Source organism: Aythya fuligula, chromosome 1 (genome assembly GCF_009819795.1).
Source record: "Aythya fuligula isolate bAytFul2 chromosome 1, bAytFul2.pri, whole genome shotgun sequence".
NCBI lineage: Eukaryota > Metazoa > Chordata > Aves > Anseriformes > Anatidae > Aythya > Aythya fuligula.
Window position 1 is genome coordinate 203,387,820 of NC_045559.1, and position 23,673 is coordinate 203,411,492.

At 47.5% G+C, this 23,673-nt stretch overlaps 1 protein-coding gene across 3 annotated transcripts; it reads right to left on the minus strand.

The window, feature by feature from the left end:
* Positions 1–1,372: 1,372 nt before the first annotated feature.
* On the minus strand, positions 1,373–23,632 carry USP35 (ubiquitin specific peptidase 35). Of its 3 annotated transcripts, none has more exons than XM_032204802.1 (11): positions 23,484–23,632; positions 15,626–16,319; positions 14,471–14,606; positions 9,767–9,896; positions 8,446–8,547; positions 6,489–6,647; positions 5,845–6,038; positions 5,633–5,726; positions 4,047–4,153; positions 2,305–3,526; positions 1,373–1,836 (listed from the first exon to the last, which is right to left on the minus strand). In XM_032204802.1, exons 2-11 carry the CDS (start codon positions 16,305–16,307, stop codon positions 1,666–1,668), a joined length of 2,997 nt encoding a protein of 998 aa, XP_032060693.1. In that variant the 5' UTR covers positions 16,308–16,319; positions 23,484–23,632; the 3' UTR covers positions 1,373–1,665. The 3 variants fall into 3 exon arrangements, with proteins under 3 accessions (XP_032060693.1, XP_032060684.1, XP_032060701.1); XM_032204793.1 differs by having other exon boundaries at positions 15,626–16,322; XM_032204810.1 differs by lacking the exon at positions 23,484–23,632 and adding an exon at positions 19,438–19,463.
* Between the last annotated feature and the right edge of the window lie 41 nt (positions 23,633–23,673).

Below are 23,673 nucleotides of genomic sequence, written 5' to 3' on the forward strand. Positions count from 1 at the left end.
TTGGTATAGCAGACATGGCAACATGCTATACTAGTGTATTATAGTACACATATATGGTATAATAGTAATTATAACGTGTTAATAGTAATCATGGTGTTAATAATTGATGGCCCAGGCTGCCATCCATGCTGAGCACTGTGTGCACTTTGCCCCTCCTCATCTCAGCAAATTGTAGGGTGGAAAAAAAGGAAAAAATAAAAATAAAAGAGAGATACACAAGGAAGAGCATTGCTATGGAACGACCTCTTCAGCTTCCCGTGTTGCGTTCATTAGTTAAATTAGGGTCTCGTGGTCTCATCAAGGCAGAGACCATCTCCTGCTGAAGTGCCATCCAGCACTTGGCCCAGAGCTCAGGAAATGCCTCCAGGTGACACTCTAACACACAGCAGCAAGAGGAAGGTTTTGCAATGCTCCTCTCCCATCATCTTGTTGACCCCATCCACCCCACGAGCACTGCTGTAAGACACAAAGCTTCTCTGGTGAATTCATTCATTTCCTTTATTTATATGTAGGAAAGACAATAAAAGAATATATATGCTAGCATATGCCAGAGATTCAATCCCGTGCCAGAAAACGTCCCCTCCAGCAGACTTGCTGCTTGCATCACCCATAGCAATGTCTGTGCTTTGTCTTGTCCTCCACAGCAAAAAAAAATGCTCCCCCCAACCCCCCCATCAGGATTAGGCCCCGCACCCAGGACCTAAGGCACAAGTCTGCCACTGGAGCTAGAGGAAATCTACTACAGGCGCAAGTAAGGAGCAGGTAGGGACGATGGATGGGTGGGGAGCAGCCAGGGAGGGAGCTACAATCCTATAGATGCACTGCCCAAGGCTTGGGCTGGCTCCTGCCACCTAAATCAGTCCCTGTCCCATTTTTGATTTATATATAGCATTGGTTTACGTACTAGGTATTTATGTTGGGTGCATACAGTGTATTTGGTTGAGTTACTCTTTGTAAATCAGGATTTTGAAGAAATAAATAGTGGTTTCAAGGGTCTCTATCTTTCTTTGTCCCAAAGGGAAGCCCAGTTTTCAAGCCATGAAATGCCAGGTGAACCGAGCCTAAAGACATATCTGGACAAGCAGCTGGGAACCTTGGGCTGCTATGTACACTAACAGCATCCAGAGGTCACCAGTAACTCAAGAGGAGCTTGAGTGGCCTCTTCTCAGCTTTTTTCCACCTCTAAAGGTTTGTTCAGGTGGTCTTTTAGAACCACATTATTAAAAAAAAAAAAAAAAAAAACGGTGAAGAGGTTCCCCCAAAATTCAGTGTCACGGGAAGGGTTGCAGGTGGGATGTGCACGAGCAGCCCCCATCCCCAGGCCATCACTGGATCCTTCCCCATCCCCATCCCCACCCCGTGCCCTCCCCAGGCTGGTGGCAGCAGGCAAGACACGGCGGCGCTGAAGCACAAGGGCACTTCTCCGAGCTGTCTGCAGGCGCTGAGCTGCAAGGCTTCGTTTAAGGCGTTAAGACCAAGTGCATAGGAAGCAGGACGACCCTCTGGGTGCCAGCAACGCAGTCTCCAAGTCAGCCCGAGTCCTTTTCCACCGCGACGTTCCCCAAATCCTCCTCTGAGATGCTCGCTGCCGGCAGGGCGAGGAAGAGGAGCCTCTGGCTTTGGGTTGGCCCCGTGGATGTTTGATGTTCTGGTTTCACCCAGCTGCTAGAAGACGAGTCCGTGAAAGGAGCCGGATCCACCTCCGCCCGCCGCAGGGCTGCATCCCCCCGAGGAGCTGTCATCGTCCTTGTCCCTGTCAAAGTCCCTCCACCACAGCGGGGATTTCGGCAAGGCGGAGATGTAGGCGGCTCGGTTCCTCGCCTCTTTTTCCTGCTCCTGGGAGAAGGAGGAGAAATAACACAAAGATAGCGACATTATCTGCAGCTAAAGGGCTCCCACTTTCCCTGAGGAGGTAGTCGGCAGCCTGTTTGGGTGCTCCTGGGAGCCTCCTCCAAATTAAGCTGGGGTTACCAGGCCACATCCTCATCTCTAGAGCTTTGCAGGGGAGATGCATCAAAGCGTTGGGTCTCTCCAGCCATATGGATGAGCAGAGGTGCCCATTGAAGGGCTGTTTTCACAAGGAGAGAGGACCCTCAAATTTCCCTGTGACTCCCTCATACTCCTACACTGCTGTTTGGAAATATCTGAACTCTGCTGGTGAATGAAATCTGCTCCGGGGATAAATCCAGCACAGATTTATCCTTAGGACTTGAGCCTTCTGCTGCCCATAGGGTGGAAATTCGCCCCACGAGCTGGCCAGCCACGGGATCAGACCCTGCAGCAAGCAGCAAGGGGACTTCTTACCTGCAGGTAGAGGATGTTGTCTTTGGAGATGGCTTCCATCAAGTCCTTATTGAGGGAGGGTTCCCCATGCAGGTGGCCGGCCTCGGCCGCAGCCTCGTGCAGCGGGCAGCTCTGCGTGCCCGGCCGCTGCCTGTAGAAGAGCACGTAGGCAGTGTCCTTGGGGAAGAAGGAGGTCACGTTGCTGACCGATTCGAAGGAGGAGAAGGAAACCCTGGTGTCGTTGAAGAGGTACCACTGGATTTCAAAGTCCAACTGCTTGTCAGAAGCCGGTTTCGGCGCCCCATCCCGCGGCTGCCCGTGGGGCACGGCGTCAGTGCACTCCCTGGAGTAGCAGTAGTAGTGTCCGCTCTCGGAGGAGATGCCCGAATGCACCACCACGCTGCAGAGGTCGTACACAACGGACACGAAACTGCTCCCCGGGCTACCTTGGCCCTTCCTGTGTCGCCAAACATCCTCGTTTTCCTCCGAGGAGACGAGGACAGGTAGCTTGAGCACCACGGGGATGGAGACGTTGTCCAGGATCTTCTTCCTCTTCATGGTCCGCGGGTCAAAGGAGAAGCGCAGCAGCGTGAGGATGAGGTAGTGCGGCCCCTCCGTCAGCTCCGCCACCTTCTCGGCGTCCTGCAAGGAAGCACATTTCTCACAGTGGTATTTGTTCTCCGCCGTCAGTCTCTCCGGGGACAGGAAATAGTTGATTAAATCCGGGACGGATCGGGAGTCCTTGGGAGCAGACGCCTGCTCCCCAGAAGCCAATATTGGGTCTTTGGTTGATTCTGCTCCAACAGCGTCGCGGCTTAAGGGATCTGATGGTTCTCCAGGCTCCTGAAAACCCAACGTTTCCACTGGCACTGGCTGAGCTGGGAGGTCTCCAGGCACATGGGGCTTCCTTCGGACCCAAGGAGACCCCATTACCTGGTTTGGGTTTTCAGGAGGCTCGATAAACTGCGGGCCAATTTCTTCCACGGGTAGAACAGAGGCACTCCCAGGCCCGTGTATGTGCCTGTCTGGCGGGGGGAAAGCCAACGACAGGTCTGTGAAGGCTTCTTCTCGGGAGGAGACATTCAGACACTTCAAGCAGCGGATCTTTGTCATCATTTTACCCCCAAACATCTTCTCAATCAATGTCTTGTTTAAGTAATGATGCTCCACGGCCTGAGACATCAAGCTGGACTCTTTGAGTTTCTGGTAGATCCTCTTCCCGGTTTTTTCTTCTTCGTGTAATCTTTGGCAGGGGAAAAAAGAAGTCTGCATTATACACCAGTACAACACCAAGAACTGGTTTCTAAAGTATGGTTTCTGTTCTTCGGTTGTGGGGGTTAATTTGGGTTAGCCTGCCTGTGCGCAGGGGTCTGCTGCAGGAGGAAGGTGGGGATGGGCAATGAGCCATTGACCCCACTCCTAGGGGCATCAGCAGGACACCAGGATTTGGGATTTCTAGGTGAGAAAAAGGCAAAAAATCAACATTTTAAAGAGGAGGCTTGTCAAGCATACAGCTCTCCTCTGAACGTGGTGCAATTCCAGAAATTTTCACGCTGACCTCATTGCTGACCTCACCACCAGGAGGGCACAAGCAAGACACCCCAGACTGGTCTCACCATCCTTCACCCCAAGTCTCTACTCTTTGAGTTCCTCCAGCTCTCAGCCACTTCCCATCCTTCCCCGTGGGTCAGCATTAAATAACACGCCGGGTCTAGGGGAACCTGTTGCTGCTGAGCTTCAAAATCAGGGCATTTGCCACGTACCGATCCAGCAGGTACTTGAGATACTCCGAGCAGTCCTGCTGAGCACCAGGAGTGAACCAGGGTGGCCAGGAGGCGGAGAGGAAGCTCTCGGGTGAGATGGCAGGTCGCTGGCACCAAGAGGGAAAAACATGTTTAAGCCATGAGGTCTGGATTCCCACTTCATAGCAGGGAAGGTTTGCATGGTTTGCTGCAAGCCAGGACTGGAAGGATTAATTTCAGCCCTGCTGAACCTCCCTTTGTGCTATTGTTGTTAGAACAGGAGCTTCCAAATGCTCACTTTTACCTATATATATTTTATATATATTTCTATGAAATATCCGCGCATTTACTTCATTCAATTTTACAATGCTTTGTTTTCCTGACCCCACAGACTTCTACTTAATTCAGCCTGAATTTAATTTGATCATCAACTTAATTTGATCATGATCTCTCTCACCGAATCCCTTCCTTAAAAAAAAAAAAAAATAATCCACTGAACTTCCACCCATCATTCTGATCACTGCAGGCAGGTAATCTGCATAATCAGTGATAATGTAATTGGCACCGCCAGGAAGCTGCTGCCTAATCAACATGGGGAAAGACTCATCATTGGCAAAGAAGTGACGTTAAGTACTGCCAAAAAAAAAAAGAAAAATAACCTGTATGATGATAGGAAATTACTAAGATATTATTATCTACAAGCTACCTAACAAGCAGATATGTTACTGGATTTACACATCACAGGCACCCTAACTTGCCCTGAAAAACAGGCCCTTCTTTGGCCAAATTTAACAGGTTCTCTATATTTTTCCCCCAAAGTGATCGGTAATGGCATAATACCACAGTACAAAAAGCCAACTCATAGCTTGGAAAATGGGGAGGCCCATATGAATGGGTTCACATCAAAGGAAAATTCAGAACGGTGTCTTTTTAGGGATAGGCAGATGTACTTTCAAGAGAGGACCTAGATACGACCTATCTGGAGTCACCCACGTTAAATTTCAGATTTGTCAAGAAAGCATTCATGATTAATTTGTTTTGGGGTAATAACTTTTTAATTTTCCTCAAATGCAGAAGACTCAAAACATCTGGAATCCACAGGTTTGTTGTTGCTGGTATTGTGTGTGGTTTTTTTTTCTGTCCAAACTGTTTTTAAGGCAATTTCTATTGATTGACTGCACTTTGCCATGAAGCAAGGGGACAAGCAAACTGCTCCAGTCTTCTTTGCTGCACAGCAAGGAACAGAAACTGCTGCTTTACACCAACAGGCTTTTCAGCTGGCCACATATGTAAGCTATTACCAAATGGATTTCATTGTCAAAGCTATTAGTGATTGCATCAGTCAAACCCAGGAAGGCCAGAGGCTGGAGAAAGGCAGCCTGGTGTGAACACAGCTCGTTTTCATGGGTGAGAGGAGCTTGAGACTTGCTTGCCTCCTCCACCCCCAAAATTAGCCTCTTTCACGTAAACAAAATTCGTCCCGTTATAAAAATCCACCAAGATCCACAATTCCTTATCAGCACATTGGAGTCGGCAGGAAGCAACTTGGAGACGAGCCTTTCCGCAGCCGACAGTCCAAACAAATAACTAGAACATGAAATAATTACCTGACTGTGCTCCAAAAACGCAAAGAGCCACTGGAGCTTTGTCATCAGGGGCTGGGAGTTGCCCTCGGTTAAATTCAACACCGAATGCCGAAAGCTGCAAAAGAAAACCAGAGAGGCAAAACAAGATGGAAAATTAGTGTGGAAAGCATAACGCCTGTGTGATGAGCAACCCCAGAGCAGTCTTGAATGGGAGCAAGGGAGCAAAAACTCACTCGGAAGCCATGAAAAGAGACTGTATGATGCTATTCATGTAGCAGGTGTTTCCCAAGTTAATTAAGCCAATCTTTCCCGTCTCCGATTTGGATGCCAGGCGTGGGTAGAAGCAGGCTAGCTCATTCTTCTGGGAGGTCCAAGCATTTTGTCCCAAGAGATGTTTAATCCTGTCTTCATTTGGAATTGGAAGAGCCTTGGAAAAATAGATGGGTGTCATGAATCCTGGCCTTTCTACGTGAAGAATTACTAAAGGGCAACTGCAAAACTCCTCTGCTGGAGGTGTCCATGGCACAACTCATTTCCCTGCTCTTCACCTGAACATGCAATCATGCAAGGAATTGTTTAGCTACTAGTATTAGTACTTTAGAGGCACTCAAGTCTAAATCTATGGCTAAAACCCACAGCCATGACAAGGACTTCTGCAGATCCACCATAAGAGAAGTTTCTACTCCCAAAACACAGCCAGCTTGCCTACATGGGGTTCAAATTCAGAATTTTAAGCTGTTTCTTCTGCCACAACTGGAGGTGTTGAGGTTTGGGCATCCCTACCAGTAGGACAGTCCCTCAGCACTGCACTGCAAACTGAGATGTCACGTCCATAAGCAATACAGAAAAAAAAACAGCCAAGAAGTACACATCTTACTTTAATTGCTTCCAAGACCGGTTCGTAGAGATCTGGAAATCCTGAGAAGCGGAAGAACATGCAGTGGATGAGCTCGGCCAGCTGCTCCAGGGAGCTGGTGGCAGAGTTGGAGTCCTCCTTCTTCAGAGAAGCCACCAGCCTGGGGATGTGAGGGAGCAGCTGAAAAAGAAAAAAATAATAAAATAAAAGTTTGCCATGCTGTATTTTCCATTCTTAGTGCAGATCAGCACCTGCTCAAACACGCACCCATGCTGGAAAGGAATGTTATATGTTAAGCACCAAGTGCAGGGATTCAAACCTGTAAAATAGGTGAATTAACCTCCAAGAGGTGTTATATCGTGTGCTATATTTTATTTCATACTGCATAAACTGAATTGGATGGGTGGATGGGTAGCAAGAGGCACGTAAAGAGCACGTTCGTTATTTTGCTTTCATCTAGAAAATTTTACAATGAGCACACAGACCCAAACACAAAGATACATTGCTCACGGGCACCCTCTGCCGACCCCACAGCTGCACAGAGCCTTGCTAACCTGTTCTCAGCCCTGCCGATGTGCTACTCAGGCACCGTTTTTCATATTTCTATTTTACGTGATTTTACCCCAGAATGATCCTGGTTTAATGGCTCAGAATCCACAGTTCAACCTTTAGCTTCAACCTTTAGTCCAACCTTTAGTCCCTTCTTCACTCTTCTTCCTCTCTTCTCCCTCTCTTTTTTGCTTCCTCCTCAAAGTGTTGGGGATTTTAGCTGCTTCCTTTCAACTGGAAAGCTTTGGTGGGGGAAACAAATGAATCCCAGAACCTTTACGCATCAATATTTTGCCAAGCTGTCATCTGAACAATTCTCAAAACTCTTCCAAGGTGCCAGGGCAAACAGAAAGAGATAAGAAGCATGACAGGCTTATGCCTTGTTGTTTTGTTGGGTTTGGGTTTTTTTTTTTTTTTTTTTTAAATAGGGGAGGGAGGAAATTTGCACTCGCTGGTCTGCAGATGGAAACTTCAGGCCAAGAGCAACCGATGGCTTTTGGAGTCTTTCAAATTTTGGACGCCCAATCGAAGACAACCCGTTGGAACGTCTATTTTTAGGAACTGAGGAGTTTCTCAAGAAATCAGGCTCGTTTAAAGCGGCTGCAGCTGAGGAATGAGAAAACATCAGTTGAAAATGTTGGCTGGCTTTGTTTTTTTCCAACCTTATCTGTTTATTCCGTGAACTTTAGGTGAAAAGCCAAAAGTAAGGGCTTTAATGCAAAAGTATGAAATCGAGCATTAATAGCAGTAAATTTCCATTAGCTCTTTTATCAGTTCGATCACTGCAGGCATGTCTTTGCTCTCAGCCCCACTTTTTAATTACAGCATTCTGGGGGCAGCACTGGTGGGAAGCAGAGCTGTGCCTTAGTGTCAACAGGCAAAAAGCACCACCCTGGAAATGAAAAGCAACTTTCAGAAACTTTCTTAGGAAACAGCAAGAGCTGTTTGGGATTATATTTGCTGCTACTTGAGCTTTCCAAGATCCTCTCAATCTAAAGTCTTCTCCTAATACATCCCAGAGTCAGAGTGGCAACATCCACAACACCTCAACTGGAAGGATTAGATGAAATATGGGGCCCTATCTTCTAAACCTGCCCACGAAACCCCATCCTGGGTCAGCATAGCCCTGCCCAAATTCCTTCCCAGGCCACCTCTCAATGCCCCTTTCCTTCTCCAATGCAATAATGCAGTTTGGTGGTGACCCAGACCAAGCTGGGCAATACCAACCATCAGAACTTCATTATGTATATTACCATATTTATTTCTTGTTTACCAGAGGGTGAGCAACCTCCAGCAGGGACAAGCTGCAAGTTGATGGGCTGAATTTACATCACAAGGCAGAAGCTTGCAGAGGAGGGAGATATTCAGCCCTTTGGGCTCCCTCCCAGCTGTGGCGATGCACCCAGACAAGGGCTGGACGCATCCTTACCAAGTGAAACGCTTCGTGGGAGTGCTGGAAGCTCAGCAGCATGTACTGCAGGACGGACAATGCTCCCTCTCTCACGATGGGGTACAGCAACTTGGAGAAGACCTGGTGGGGAGAAAAAAAAAAGCAGATGAGAAGGCAGGCTGGCATCACGACATGAGTGAGAAGGACCCAGCAGGAAAGGGAGGTACTGAGCATCTGCCACACCTCCAGAGTCATCTCCTGTCCAGAACACATCCTCAGAGCACCCTAAAAATACCATCTGGGTTAGAATCACTCATTCAGGCCTGTGCAGTGCCTGGCACACTGAGGTACAGAGCTCTGGGTGATCCTGATAGCCACAACATACCTCCAGATCTCCTGATAGATGAGGCCACCCGAGCACAAAGGGATGCTAGATTTTCTTAAATGTGCCTCTCCTGTTTTACGGTTGTATTTGGAACCTTATCACCTACCTTTCAGGCAAAGAGAGAGAAAGCAAAGCTCTTGCAGAGCCTCTCAGCACTTTCAAAGGCTAAGCAATGTCACTGCTTGATGCACGTGGGGGATCACAGGGACAAATGCAATCACAGATAATGTTCTGGTGCAGATAATTATGGTATTGGTAACTTCTGTGGTGACTTCCACTGGAGACACAGCCAGGTATTATCTCCATCTTACAAAGGAAGAAATAGCAGGACCACAGCATGGAAAATGTTGGAAAATGGGGGCAGGGCTGTATCTGTGCTGGTAAATCAAATAAGGCCAGGACACAGGCTTTAAAACTGACCTACAACTACGTGACCTGTTAACCTATTCACTAGTGTGATGGACCAGCACTGATCCAGGCACAGTTGAAGGACAGCATTTCATGTTCCCAAGGACAAGCTGTAGAAGAACTTTGTGTTTTGGGAAGGAAAGTGCTTGGTTGGCTTTGAAGTCCTTGGTTTGTTATATTTTATAACCTTTAAGATATCAGTACCTCTGCAAACCAAGCCCTAAAAAACTTCAGGTTGAGGTCTCAGTTGCTGCCACACCCAAAATCCTTTGGCAAGGAGTAGTCCCAAAGCTGGGAAAAGGAATCCCAGTGTCCAGCTCTCTCTAACAAGGAGATAGGCATACAAACGGGTACTTCTGGTGAACATCATTCCTAGTTGCCCACCACCCTATAATATATTGCAGTAATGCAGCATCTGCAGAACATGCAGCGGGCTCAGTGCTCCCTTCAAAACCCCTTGGGACAGCATAATCTTTTCTATACATCTCAAGTCATATCTCATCCTTATTCAGTTGAGAGGCAAGATCTCCCAGATGCAAGGAAAAGCTTTTCCAAATGCCCACTGACCTTTTCGATCTTTGAAAGAGTAACTTCAATCAAGATGCTGAACTTCTTCACCGCAGCCAAACCCTTCAGCAGAGCGATAATCCACTTGTCTATGTTCTTTCCCAGGGGCCAGGACACCCAGTCGATCATCCTGAAATGAAATCCAAACTCTGACAGTAAACAACGGATATATTGTGAAAGCCCAGCTCCACTCGGGGTTAAATCTCTTCCAAGTTCCTGTCCATTCAACGGGTTGGCCAAGTAAGAGAGAGGTTCCACATCAGACATTTTGAATCATGTAATAGTTTGGGCTGGAAGGGATCTTACAGACCATCCATTTCCAACCTCCTGCCACAGGGGGTTCATCACAGCATCCATCCCATTACTCAAAGCACAACAGAGCCTGAAGCTGAATTGCAGCAATGGCATCAGCATCCTGTGGCTCATCAGAGAATCTGTCCCAAATCCATATAAAAAAGTGGAGATTTCTACCATTAACTTAAATCAACTCGAGTTCAAGTTTCTAACACCAGTCTGGTGCCCTGTAGACCACAGCATTGCTTTGTGTATTCTCAAATATATCCATCAGATGAGGCCCTAGAAGGTCAGTTCTGTTTTTAAAGTGGTGGATATCTGCGTGAGGTCTTCACTGAGGTCTTCTCGTTGCTGCTGTTAGAGAACTAATGATACTGGTATGGAAAAATACCCAGATTTGGATCTTTATCTTCTCTGGATAGTAAACATTCATTCCCCAAATCACATTAAAGAAAGAAAATACTGGTAACCTTAATAGAAACCAGATATTCCTGAAGGTCACAGCTAACAAATTTCTTCTATAGCCACTCAGCCAACAAGATGCCATGTTTCTGCAACTAACGCTTCACAGGAGAGTCACTCGTAAAAAAATAACCTCAGACTGAGTGATGACAGGTTGTTTAAATAATTACTTAAATTAAGCATTAAAAAAAAATGCTTAAATTAAATGTTAAACAGAACAGCAGGGTAGCCAAGGCTTAGGATCTCCAAAGGTCAAACTTTGCTAATCATTTCAGGACCTTTGATTTGAAGATATCCCAGGTTTTCACTATCTCCCACCTCACCCCAGCTTTCTTGCCCAATCAGCCCCTTTTGTTTATAAGCTTACATCTTGTGCAAGATATATAAAAGCAACTGTGGATAAATAACCACATAAGGCTAAGAGCAAGCCCACAAGGAACTGGGAGGAAAAAAAATAAAAGAACAGTTTGAAGAACAGAATATGTTGGGATGTTGAGAAATAACAAAAATCAAGCCAAGCTGGATAATAAAACAAATACCAGAAAAGCTTCTGCAGACATTTGCATCAGAGCAGAATAAGGAAAGACACGCAATCGCTGTACAGGGAGGATGTGATGGTGATTAAAGATATGATACAGCCTCCAGATTTGACTTCCAAACTAAACACATCCTCTGCCTCTGTTTTGACGGAGAGGAAGGAATTGATCAGGGTGACAAAGAGGAGGCAGATAGAAGATATGAGAATGGAAACAGGAGCAACGACAGCCAATGCGAAAGAGGAACGAAGAGCTCATATGCTCCGAGGGGGGGCAGTGATGTTCATCAAGTAAAATTGAACTCTGGTGAGTTTAATGACCCTATTAACACTGGCATGGTGCTTTCTGTGGGAAGAATAGGAGGAGAGTTCCTATAATGAAGACAGGCAATAAGGGGGTGACTAAAAAGAAGTGGTAGCAAGGCACAGGGGTTTATCATAGATGACAAGGTATGACTTGTCAGGATATCTGATTTTCTAGTCAAAGGACGCAAGCAGATCATATCTGGCTGGGTATCTGAGCGTATACAGGACCTGACGGTGTTGGCACAAACATCCTGAAGGCAGCTGTGAAACTTGGGATGATGCAAAGCTGGGAGGCATCATCAAAACAAGAGGAGGATCCTGAGGAAGACCCTGATGACTACAGATGCAGAACCAGGATGAAATACTTTCATTCAAAGCACATGCAAGGCATGTGGGGAGCAAATAACAATAAACAGCTCCTGTGTGATGAGAATTGATCTGCCTGAAGAAGACCAGCAGGGCACCAGGTGGCTGTGAGTTCCCAGTGTAACACTAGCCATGGAAAAGGCCAGCACCTGCTGCAGTGCAGGAAAAAAAAGACCTTTTCCAAAGCAAAACCATCACCTCCTAAGCCATCATTTAAGGCCACGATGCACCTCATCAGGAACACAGTGCACAAACCTCTCCATCCATATCCAAGACCAATGAACTGAAGTGGGAGCAGGTGCTGAAAAAGCCTCTTAAGATGGTCAGGAAAATGAAGAACCTCTCCTGCAAGAAAAGCTTGAAATAAGCTGGCTAGTTCAGCACAGCCACTGGAAAGCAGAGAGGGGATGGGGCTGTTGTCTGTGCATACATCGACACAATAAACACCAGGGAGGGAAAAGAGGTATTGCAGCTATTGATGCTGGCACAAAATCAAAACAACTATGAGAAAGCAGGAAATAAATAGAGGCTGGCTACCAGAAGAGAGCTCTGAACCATTAAAGCAATCAAATGGTGGGGCAGCTATGAAAGAAAGCAGTGGGAGCAAAAGCCCTTCCTGCTTTGAAGACCGTGGCTGGACGTTCGTGAAAGGGATCTGTGGCATCAGTGCCTAAAAAGCAGGGAGATGGATTCAGGCATCCAAAGGCCTCCCTTCACCTATCTTTTTTTACACTGAAATAAAACAACCTTGTCTGCAATAGGCTTTTTTTTTTTTTTTAACCAACATTAATGGCCAAGTTACAATCCTGCCCCACCTGCTGCTTGTATTGCTACAATAGGAACAAATTCCACTTTAAATTCACACTGCAGTTCCCACATTGTAAGATCCACAAACATTTTGCAAGCTGGGCCCCTAATTTGCCAAAAGGAGCCATTGATGTGGCCTGCCCAGCTTTGAAAAGCTCAAATCCTGATTTCCAGAGATAACAAGTGCTTGCATCTCGGTGTGACAGCAGGCACTCTCCGCAGCCGAAGCTGGGCTCTTTGAAACAGATACACCCTAAGAAAAAAAAAAATAAAAAGAAAAGTAAAAAATCAGTATTTCTGGATGCACATCAATAGAGTTTATCTGAAAAGAGACAAACTCTGAAAGAGAAACTAAGAGATTGCGGTGTACGCTTACACCAGCAGGTGCCAGGCTTGCTGTTTTTACTGCTCTTTGCTCTTTAAATGCTTGATCAAAAGCTCTGCCCCACATCCATTTTTTTTCCCCAATGCCATGCACTCCCAAACCCAAACTTTGGAGGAAGACTTTGCCAGGGATCCCAGGCTGAAAGACCCTTTTGACTTCTTTGATTTCCTAAGTGTGCAGCATGCTCATTGAAAGGCCAACAGTCACTCAGTTTTCTGGGGCATCCGTCTGCTATAAACGCGCTGCCAAAACTTCTGCACTTCTCCTAAGTGAGCTTAATTACATTTTGCAGGCCCTGCTTAATGTTTGGCTCAGTCTGAGTAATCATTTACTCACCCTTCTGCGTGACAAAGAATTTTTTTAAGGCATGATGCAATCGCTTTTGCAACTGCTATATTTAGGCACTGGCGTTCGCGGAGGATTTATCGCCTGGAGCTCACAGCAGCATCTGGGAATAGGATCCCAGGAGGAGAAAAAGATGGAGAAGAGGCTTAAGAACTGAACTGATAACTTGTTGTTGTTGTTGTCTTGGGTTTTTCTTGCCCCTGAGGAAAGCACGACCCTCCCCAGCAAGTCAAAGTGAAGGGATCTCTTTCTTCAGGCATCAGGAATAATGTGGGTTTCTGTTCTGTAACTTACGTGAGGGAAATGGGAGAAATCCTTTAAGACAGAGGGGAAAAAAAAAAGATTTTTCCAGTGAGATCAAGTCACCCCAGCCCCCTTGGGTTAAATCTGTGTGCTCCTGCATGTGAACATCACCCATTTAAATAGAGACCTCTGAGGAAGATACAGGTTAGAGATAATCCTAGGAAAAGCAGGAGCAAGGTACAGGGGCATAGAGGAGCTGTAGGACTTGGACACGGTTGTGCAAGGAAGATCTGGTGATGCCAGAGAGGATCCTGGCTCTGCAAAGACCAAGTCTAGCTCGTCAGGCAGAATTTCACCCGCTACTGCTTCATCATGCCTTGATGTCTCCGTTTGCTCTGCCTGCACTGACGTCAGGGATAAGCATGGCACAGCACCAAGATCCAGACCAGCAGCACCGCAGCCACCTGGTGAAGGTCAGGGTGGGCTTGTTGAAACAGCTGGACATTAAAAAATGCCTGCGAGGTTTTTAGCTGTGGCTGGTGGTTTAGGGTGATGTCCTTGAAATTCTTTAAAGGAGATTTGGGGAAGAAACGGCCCTTTACATCTTCTGGAAAAAAAAAATAATCCATTCTTTTCAAGATACCTTATGGTGGGTATCCCATAACACAGCTTGTTTCTGAGAAAAAAATAAACCAAATCAAACCAGACAAATACGATAATAATTATAATAATCAGTCTTTCTAATAATATGATAATAAAAAACAGTCTTTCTTCTAGTTCTTTGGGCCCTCAGAGCTGGAAGGAAGGATTCAGAAATTCCCCTTTTATCCCCATACCTCACAAGACACCAGCTAAAATGGCCTTTGCTCCAGTCCTGGGGTAAAACCCCACAGAGGAGCCGAGAGAAGCTTTGGGGCAGTTTTTTCTCCAGACCGAGAACTGCATTCCCTAATTCTCCTACCTGCCAATGGCCATCATCATTTGCACGTCGCTGATGCTGTCGTCGTTGGTGAGGTTCCTGATGACACCGTCCATCAGCTCCAGAGGCACAAACTGGACCACGCTGGCCAAGGCGTTGGACGGCGCTTCCTGCTCCTCTGCAAGACAGGGACGAGCACCAGCAGGGAAGATGTTAGTCCCCGGGGAAACCAGGCACGTGAGGTCAGTTCTCAGCTCTAAAAGCCAGAAAATTCTTCCCTAGGTAAATGCAGCTGGCATAAACAGGCCATGAGGAGTCCACGCGTAGCTGTGCTAGGAGGACGATCCCCCAAACCCCAAGATATTGAGGTTGGGTCGCAGCAGACGGGCTGTTGCACGCAGTCATACCCAGCCCAAAAGGATCACAGACACTAAAACATTATTGCCTGGGTCCCAAAGTCCCTCTGTGTGCTCTCTTTATGTTAATTACTGCAAATAATTGCAATAGGATACGACTCCATGTTTGCCTGCCTGGAGCACGTTTCAAAAGATGAGGTTTTGATATAGGGGATATTGAAATGTCCATCTCCTTATGGACTCAGGAATAGCTGGGACAGGAGCTCACCTGCCTACAGGCTGACATTTCACAGCACTGGGATCTCCAAAAATCTTCTGAGCCTCTCTGTAATAATCTAAAGGCCCCAAAACATGGATCAATATTTTCTGTCCTACCTTAAGACGTAACCACTGTCCAGAGAGACAGCTGGGCTCCCTACCTCTAGGTTGGTGAGGAGTTAAGTCCTTAGCTCTGCTCTTACTTTCTGCTAAGGAGCAGGCTGAGGGCTTCATCGATTAAGAGTGACATTTCTGAAAGGTTTCAGGTCCCGCTCTGACCTGCCGCAGATAAGACGCTTTCCATCAAGCCCAGCTGATGCTGAAAAGTACTGAACACACAAGCCTGTGCTGCATATATTTCAGCCCAGTTAACAACTCCCGTGTACAGACTCCATGAGGTTTCAGGAGAAATTATTTTCTTAGCCTAAGGTAACAGTTAGGGGCACTTCTTTGTTATTTTTCAGTTGTGGTTGCATTTCTGGAGTGGGTGGGAACCAAGAAAACCACCAAGCGCTTTTGTTCCTCATCAAAGCCAATCCCTACGTTTGCACCCCTTATTTTTTTATTTTTTTTTAATCATTACCTGTCGAAGAAATGATAGTGAACAGCTCCTTCAACGAGGGCAGGATGGCTGAGGTCTGAGTCCTCCAGATCCTCTGCAGGAGACCGCTCACCTTGTTCACATGCTCCAAAAACTCCATGATGTCCTCTTCCCCCTCGGAGACGCACTGGAACTGCCCGATGCACCGGATCAGCTGCTGACAAAACAAGACCTGGTGCTTGCCCGTGGGGATGCACTGAGGATGCTGGCTTAAGAGTTTGCTGATCTTGGCGCACTGCTTGGGGCCGGGCCTCTCGCAGACTTTCCGGAGCACCTCGATCCTCAGCAAGCTGAAAATGCTGTTTGCTGACGGGCTTTCCAAGACGAACTGCAGCCCTAACTGGATATAATCGAGGACATAATGGCTTCTCTTCCCCAGGGGGCCGTAGCCCTCCTGGAGGAGACTCAGGAGGAAGCGGACGTTGAAGAACTCCTCAAATTCCTCCGGGTGGTAATGGCCGTAGACCTCCAAAACCTCCTTCCCGATCTCTCTTTTATACTTGGTGTCCCCCACGAGATAAAGCTTGGTGCACAGCTCCAGCATGGACCAGCACTGCTCGCTGTCCATGGGCTGCTTCGACGCCTCGATGACGCGCCTCACGAGGCCTTGCTTCACGTTGTTGGGGTAGGAGGACATCACCACAGCTTCCAGTATCTTATCCATCCCTGCTCCCAGCTGCTGAAAGAAGGAACAGAGCACCAGGTTAGTTCAGGGAAGATCTGTCAAGCTTTTAGGACCAGAAACAGAGCTTGGAAGCCATCTGGGACCTTATAAAGACGATAATCCTTGTGACTTTTTCATGGTGGTGTTCTGAGGGATGAAGAAAAGTTTCCACTCTGGTGATGCTTAATTGAGACAAAAGTCCCAAAGCCAGAATAAATACACAAAAAAACCACAGAATTTCTTCGGACTAGTCACATACTTGAGCATTTTTATCTTGTAAATAACCAACTATGACCTTACACTTGACCCTAGAAAAGGATGAGCTCCCTCTCCTCGAGGGGTGCAGCAGCTCAGGGTGGTGCCCCACATTTCCCCAAATCCACCCAGCTCTCAGCAGAGGGAGTGCTGTGGTCCTGGCTGCCCCCCAGGACCTGCCGCATTTGTTTGCTGGACCAAATTGAGAGGGGAGAGAAACTGCAGAGTCAGGCAAAGCTTCCCATTCATCACAGCCCGAATTCACCAGCCATAAAGCATTAGAAAGCACTGAAGAAGCCCCCGAGGCTTCCCCTGGAAGACAGCTCTCCAGGCACCATCCTGGCCTTTCTGTCCCCTGTCTGTTCACTGTTCATTGTTCACAAGCTGACCTTGTGGTGGAGGATCCATCACCAGCAAAGGATTTCACAATACAATATTAAACCTGTATTAAAGCTACATTCCAGATGCATTGTACTAAATAAAAATAAACACTACAGTCTTCAAACTACACTCAGACAGCATTCAAGTGGCAAAGTTTAGGAATTAGGAGGGCTAATTCAGCCCCAGCACAGCTCCAGATGCTTTCAGGGATATTATTTAAAGGATCTCATATTAACTCTATTTATTTATTTTTTTCCAGGGACTTATTGGAGAATGAATCAGGGTTTGCAGTGAAGGAGACTGTTGCCTGTAAGAGCACTGCCTCATTTGTTGCAGAAATTGGAAATGTGTCATCAACAACCCAGGGAACTGCAGGAGAGGGGGGGAGAGCTTCGTCACTGGGCAGCCAAACGCTGCTCCGGAGATCTGGTGCCTGGTTCTCTTCTGTTAAATACTAAAAAAATAATAATAATAATAATAATAATAATAAATAAAAATAAAAAAAAAAAATAAAAGAGAGAATAAATATTCAAAGAATCAGGAATCTGTCATAAGAAGTGGGAGAACTTCAACATTTTAGCACTTCATATTCCAGGCAATAAGTCATAGAAAAGTTGGAAGGATCGGCTCATTCCTGCTTGCAAAAGAGAACTGAGCTCCTGGAGCACATGAAGATGCTGGAGGAGGTCAAAGTGTTAATTATTAATCTGAAGAGCTGCTCTGAGGTTCCATCTGGTGTGCAGCTCACACGAAACAGAAAGTACACAGCTTTGCAGTGAAAAAGGAAAAATGCCCATAAAGTGGTGAAACTGTTCTGCTCCCCTCGTGCACGACTGGCAGGAGCAACCTGGGGAAAATCGAAGGATCAGGAGGGAGGTTTGTGGTCCAACCCTTGCACAAAGCTGAAATTAAACCAATTTGCTCGGGGCTTTCTCCATCCAGGTCTTGAAAACATGCTAGGATGGAGATCACACAACCACCCTGAGCAACTTGCCCCAGTTTTTAACTAGCTCACAGCGGGAAGTTTTTCTTTATTTCCAGTTGAAAACTCGTGTTTTGATTTATGCCTGGTTTTTCTCTCATTCTCCTGCCACGCACTGCTGTGAAAAGCCTGGCTCCATCTCCCAGATAACCTCCTGGGAGGCACTGGGCTGCTGCTATCAGCCAGCGCCCAGCTTTCACCAGGGGGTTGGTACAGCCCAGCTGAGTCCATGCTGGATGAGTCCATCCAGAGACGAATCTGTACCAAATGCAGAACTTTGCATTTGTCATTGCTGAATTCCACGAGGTTCTCGTCAGCCCTGGCCTGCCCTGGTCCCCCTACATGGCAGCCCTGCCATCAAGCAAACCTCCTTCGTGTGCCCAGACACAGCTTTCAAAAGGCTGTGCCCAATGATTTTCCCAAAGACAGGCTGACAAAGGTAGTTTCTGAGACCGTCCTTGATTTTTGGAGATGTGCTGGACAGGGAGCTGTGCTTTGTAAAAGGGAGGAATGTCTTCCTACCTCATCTTTGTCATGCAGATGCTCAGATGTAGGAAACTGTCCTGCAAACACTCTGCTTTCTGCCTGACAGATCAACGAGCACGGATGATATTTGGTAGCACAAACTGCATCCACAGACACACAGCAGTGCTTTCTCCCATACCTCCTCAAAATAATAAATAAATAAATAAATAGATAGATAGATAGATAAATAAATAGATAAATAAATAAATAAATAAATGAAAAAGATGCTGTAAAGGACAGCAGGTCTGGCTCCAGACCTAAATGCCACCTAAAGCCACAAAGAAAATGAAGTATTTCCAGGCTTGCAACAGGCTTTGTTTGCTGCAAGATGCGTCCCTGCAAGGACAGCTGGCCAGCCATGTTTCAGAAAGCAGAGAGTGAAATGGAGTATAAGCAGAGAGCATCATCGGCCAGCTTCGTTTCACTCCCTCAACTGAGTAAACTGCAAACAAAAAAATAACAAAAAAACTGAGTTCAGGATGAAAAGTCACCTTGGGCTTTACTTGGGTCTAATCTTCATATTCTGTAATGCTCTGAGGAGTCCTCTTAATATATTTCTCTCCTGACTGTGTTTTTTTTTCTTTAATTGGGACTCATTTCACTTGAAGTCTCTCCAATTACTTCTAAATCAATTCTTTCCCCCATCTCTGCCAGCAGCAGATTTCCAGTAAAGGCTCCCCAGTACTTTTTGCAGAATGCAGTATTGGTTCCTGCACCCACACCATAAAAAGCTGGGAAAACATAGACCTGAGATTTATCTTACCTTCAGGAAATCTTGGTAATAAATTTAACACATTTCCTATGATGGCATCCGGACTGTTTCATGCTATATAGCTTGATAAATACCACTAGGGGAGGGAAAAAATCCCACCGTCCAAATGTAGGCTGATAAATAATGTGACTTCCTTCTTACTTAAAAAGAAGACAAAATTGTGATCTACTTCCCTAACTGCTCTGGAGGTCTGGAAGTACAGAATCAAGAGTCACCTTTTATTGTCCTTAACTCCTGCTCAAGTGGTTCCTTTTATGTCAGCCAAGACATTACTGTTATTCTTCCTTCATCCTCCAGGCAGTCGGGCAATTAGGGCTCGATCCTGCAGGCTGCTGAGCTGCTGCAGGACGGAGGTGAGTGCTCACAGCACCTTCCTAGAGCACAGCATACTGCACAACAGTATTCTCCGAAATTTCTATAAAATTTGCTGTGACTTATTGTCCAAACTTGTCCAAAGAAGCAGCCCCTGCTGTCACACACCTCTCTAGGTCTGTTTTCCAAGAACATCAAAGCAATTTGCAGTCCTAATAATTTTTTTCTTTTACTTTTCTTTCTTCCTTCCTTCTTTTCTTTTCTTTCTTTCTTCCTTCTTTTCTTTCTTTCTTTCTTTCCTTCTTTCTTTCTTTCTTTCTTTCTTTCTTTCTTTCTTTTTATGGAATAAATATCTCCTTAATTCATAAGCAATGGGGATATTTTTGGTCCAAAGTACCTGCACATCCATCCATCTGAGGAGGGCAAACAGCCCCTAACACATCAGTACCACATCCAATAGATGCAGCCTCACCAGCAGGTATCGAGCAAGCACAAGCAGTCATTATCACTTCCCTATGAGTTTTTTTTTCTAAAATGACAAAAAAACTTCTGCAAATAACCATAAAGAAATTGCAATAGACCTACAGAGTTGAAAAATCATCAAATAAAGGCCGTCATCACTGCTGCCACATCCCCTGCTCTTCTCTCCCTGTGATCTATTGCAGTTTACACAATCAGTTATACTCTTAATTTAGCTGGGATCTAGCTATTTTGGCTAAATCACCTGAATTAATTGGAGTGATGTGATGCCAGTTCTGTGCTCTTCCGTGCATACCTCAAGCACTCACAATGACTTAATGCTGCGGTTTCTTCCTCAAGTCCCCTCAGCGACACAGTTGCTGCTTCCCTCTTTATTTCTTTCCTAATTATTTGTCATCCTGCTGTTCATTAATATCTAAAGCCTCAGGCTGCCTTATTTATTATTCGCACTGTAATAATGCCTGGAGGCTTCAGCTGAAGCAGTGCCCGCTGTTCTGCAAGCCGTGGGTATCTATGGGGATACGCACAGAGGACCACACATCGCCTTCATGAGACAAGGCTGTTGCAGCAATATAACAGAAACTCAGAGCTAATAACTTCCCCCCAAAACGCAGCTAAATAGCCCTTTAGAAACCAAAGTGAGACTCTACCCATCTGCGGTCGTAGCAGGGAAAGATTGCCAGCGTGGAAGGCTGGCCAAAATTTTCGCCTGTAATTACAATCTGCCTCCTCTAATCCACCTCCCCTTTTCGAGGAGATAACATATTCCTCGCTTCCTGTCCCAAACTGTTTTCCAGTGACAGATTGCACTCGTGTTGCGTGTCTCCTACTCACTACAGCTAATTAATTTGGGCTCTTAAGGCTCTTTCATGCTTTCCTGCCCTCTGGTGTACTCGATCCGAAGCACCCTGAGCGCTTGTGGGGCTCCTCACCCCACAGCTGGTGGAGCCACAGGCGGGTCCCCTAAAAAGTAACTAGCTAAAGTGCATGTGTGCAACCAGCCTAAATTTACCAGATAGCAGGCCGTATCTTTACTAAATTCTGTTGATGTTTCTAAAATCTGTTGTTTTTTCTCCTAGGAAGCCAGAGCTGGGGGTGGTGGGCCTGGGGAAGAGAAGGCCCCGGGGAGAGCTGCCAGGGCCTGCAGGGGGGGCAGGAAAGCTGGGGAGGGACTCTTGGCCAGGGCTGGGGGGACAGGACGAGGGGCAGCGGCTGGAGCCTGGCAGGGGGGAGGCCTTGGGAAGAAATTGGGAAGAAATTCTGCCCTCTGAGGGCGCTGAGGGCCTGGCCCAGGCTGCCCAGAGGAGCTGAAGGCGGCTGCCTCAGCCAGCCCGCTCTCTGATCTCCAGTGCTGCTCCTTCGGTCCCTTTGCTGCACACAAACCCCAAAGCCTCTTCTCTTGCTTTATGTTTCTTGCTGTTAGGCACTCAGTCATCAGACAAAACAAAACAAAACAAAAAAAGAAAAGGCTTTGGCTAGATGTCAAAGCGATGAGTGCAGTAATGCCAAATAACGCCCAAGGCCCTGACATTTCATCCTCTCTCCGTCTCCAGACTCCTCCCAGCTCCATTCCTCCCCTCCAGACAAGAGATACACGCACAGCTCTAACACATGTCAGCATCCTTCTCCAATAAAGCCTCTCAAAAGCATTGCTAGCGTGTTATCAGCCATCACCTCCAGCTGTGGCTGCAGAAACTGAGGCACAAGGAATTACATTTCCCTCTCCCATTGCCCCCGAATTCAGTAGCAAAGGCACAGGAACCGGGACTTGGACCACCACTGACAAACCACTGGCTTTATGGCTAAGCCCAGCACCAACCACAGACAAAATTTCCTCCTCCCAAAGCCGCCTGCTTTCCTCCCTAGCTCTCAGCCAGGGCTGTGTTTCTCCCGTGTGATACCAGGAGTGCCTGGCTCCTGCCCTGACCTTCAGACCAACGTCCTTTCTATTATCATCCCCGGGGACTGTAAATACATCTACTCCGGAAGGCTTTTTTGGAGGTATTTATAGAATAAACATCACTCTCCTTCCTTCACATTGCTGCCTGCTTTTATCTGTGTAGAGAAATAAAAGCCCTGGAGCTGGTCCAAGCGAAAACCACATCTCCTCCACCAAAGCACACCGGACCGAGCGCTGGCTGGGATTTATCCGCCCTTGCCTAACTGCTTGGAGATACAGAGACCTCCAGTTTTCAGGAAAAAGGGGACGTGTCCCTCATTTTAGACCTCGGTTTCCCTGCAGCCCCCAAGTATTTGGCTGTGCCTCAGCTAATCCAGAAACCAGGAAGGCCAAGCGAGATCACGGCACACGGAGACTGTGGCAAACTTCACCGCCCCTGTCACAAAATGTGCTCTGAATCTTTTAGGGCCTGTGGGATGGGAACATCCCAGGCTGTTCCACTCCCCAGGTCGGTTTCCCTGGGTGAAAGCCTGGACACAATTTGTACCAGCTCCTTGTGGCAAGCTGCTGCCTCGCAAAGGAAGGTTTGCAGAGCTCTGCAGGCACCAGGGGAATGCACACACACACACACACACCCAGCATCGCTCCGGGGTTCCCCACCTGCATCCTGAGCATCCCCTTTGCATCCCAACCTTCATTCCAGCCATCCCTGCTGCACCCATTCCCCCAAAAATCCCTCCCTCTGGGCAGGCCTCCCTTTAGGCATCCCATCTCCTGAGCACCCCTCCTGCACCCAGACCCCCCCAAGCACCCCAAGCTCCCTCCTGCACCCTGAGCCCTGATCATTCCTCCTGCACGCTGAACCCCAAGCCCCCATTAATCCCAGTTCCCTCCCGCATCCCAGTCCCTAAGCATCCCATTCTCTGAGCATCCTGGCCTCCAAACATCCCTCCAAGTCCCCTTGCTGGACCCTGAAGCCCCAAGCATCCCAACCCCTGAGCATCCCTCCCTCTGAGCATCCCAAGCCCTGAACATCCCTCTCTGTGAGCCCCGAGCCCCTAACGCCTCTCCTGCATCCCTCCCTCTGAGCATCCCTCCTGCATCCCTTCCCCAGAGCATCCCAAGCATCTCTCCAATTCCCAAATACCAATCCCACATCCCGACCCCCAAACACCCCTCCTTTGAGAATCCATCCTATACCCTGAAACCCCGAGCACCCCAATCTCCGAGCACCCTCTGAGCAGCCCGATCCCCTAATACCAACCCTGCACCCCGACCCCTGAGAATCCCTCCTGCGTCCTGACCCCCAAAATCCCTCTCTCCAGTATCCCTCCTGTATCCTGAAGCCCCAAAACATCCCAACACATTGCATCCCGAGCATCCCTCCAGCATCCCTTCCCCGGAGCATCCCAAACACCCCTCTCTGAGCATCCCTCCCTCGGAGCAGCCCTTCCCAAGAGCATCCCTCACCCTGCGCATCCTTCCAGCATCCCTCCACCCTTTTACACCCCAAACCACCCCCCAGCACCCCATCCCCTGACCTCCCCCCGTTCTCCAGCCCCCCGTTACCTCCCCCCCGGAGCCGTGCCGAGCCGTGCCAACCCGTTTCGCTCCTCTTTAGGGCAGAAAACCCGCAGCCCTGCGGGCAGCTCCGGGGGCAGGGCGAAGGGAAGGCGACGAAACTACAAATCCCAGCTCTGGCAGCACCGGGAGAGCCGGGCTCGCCGCCCCTTTGCTTCCTCCTCCTCCTCCTCCTCCT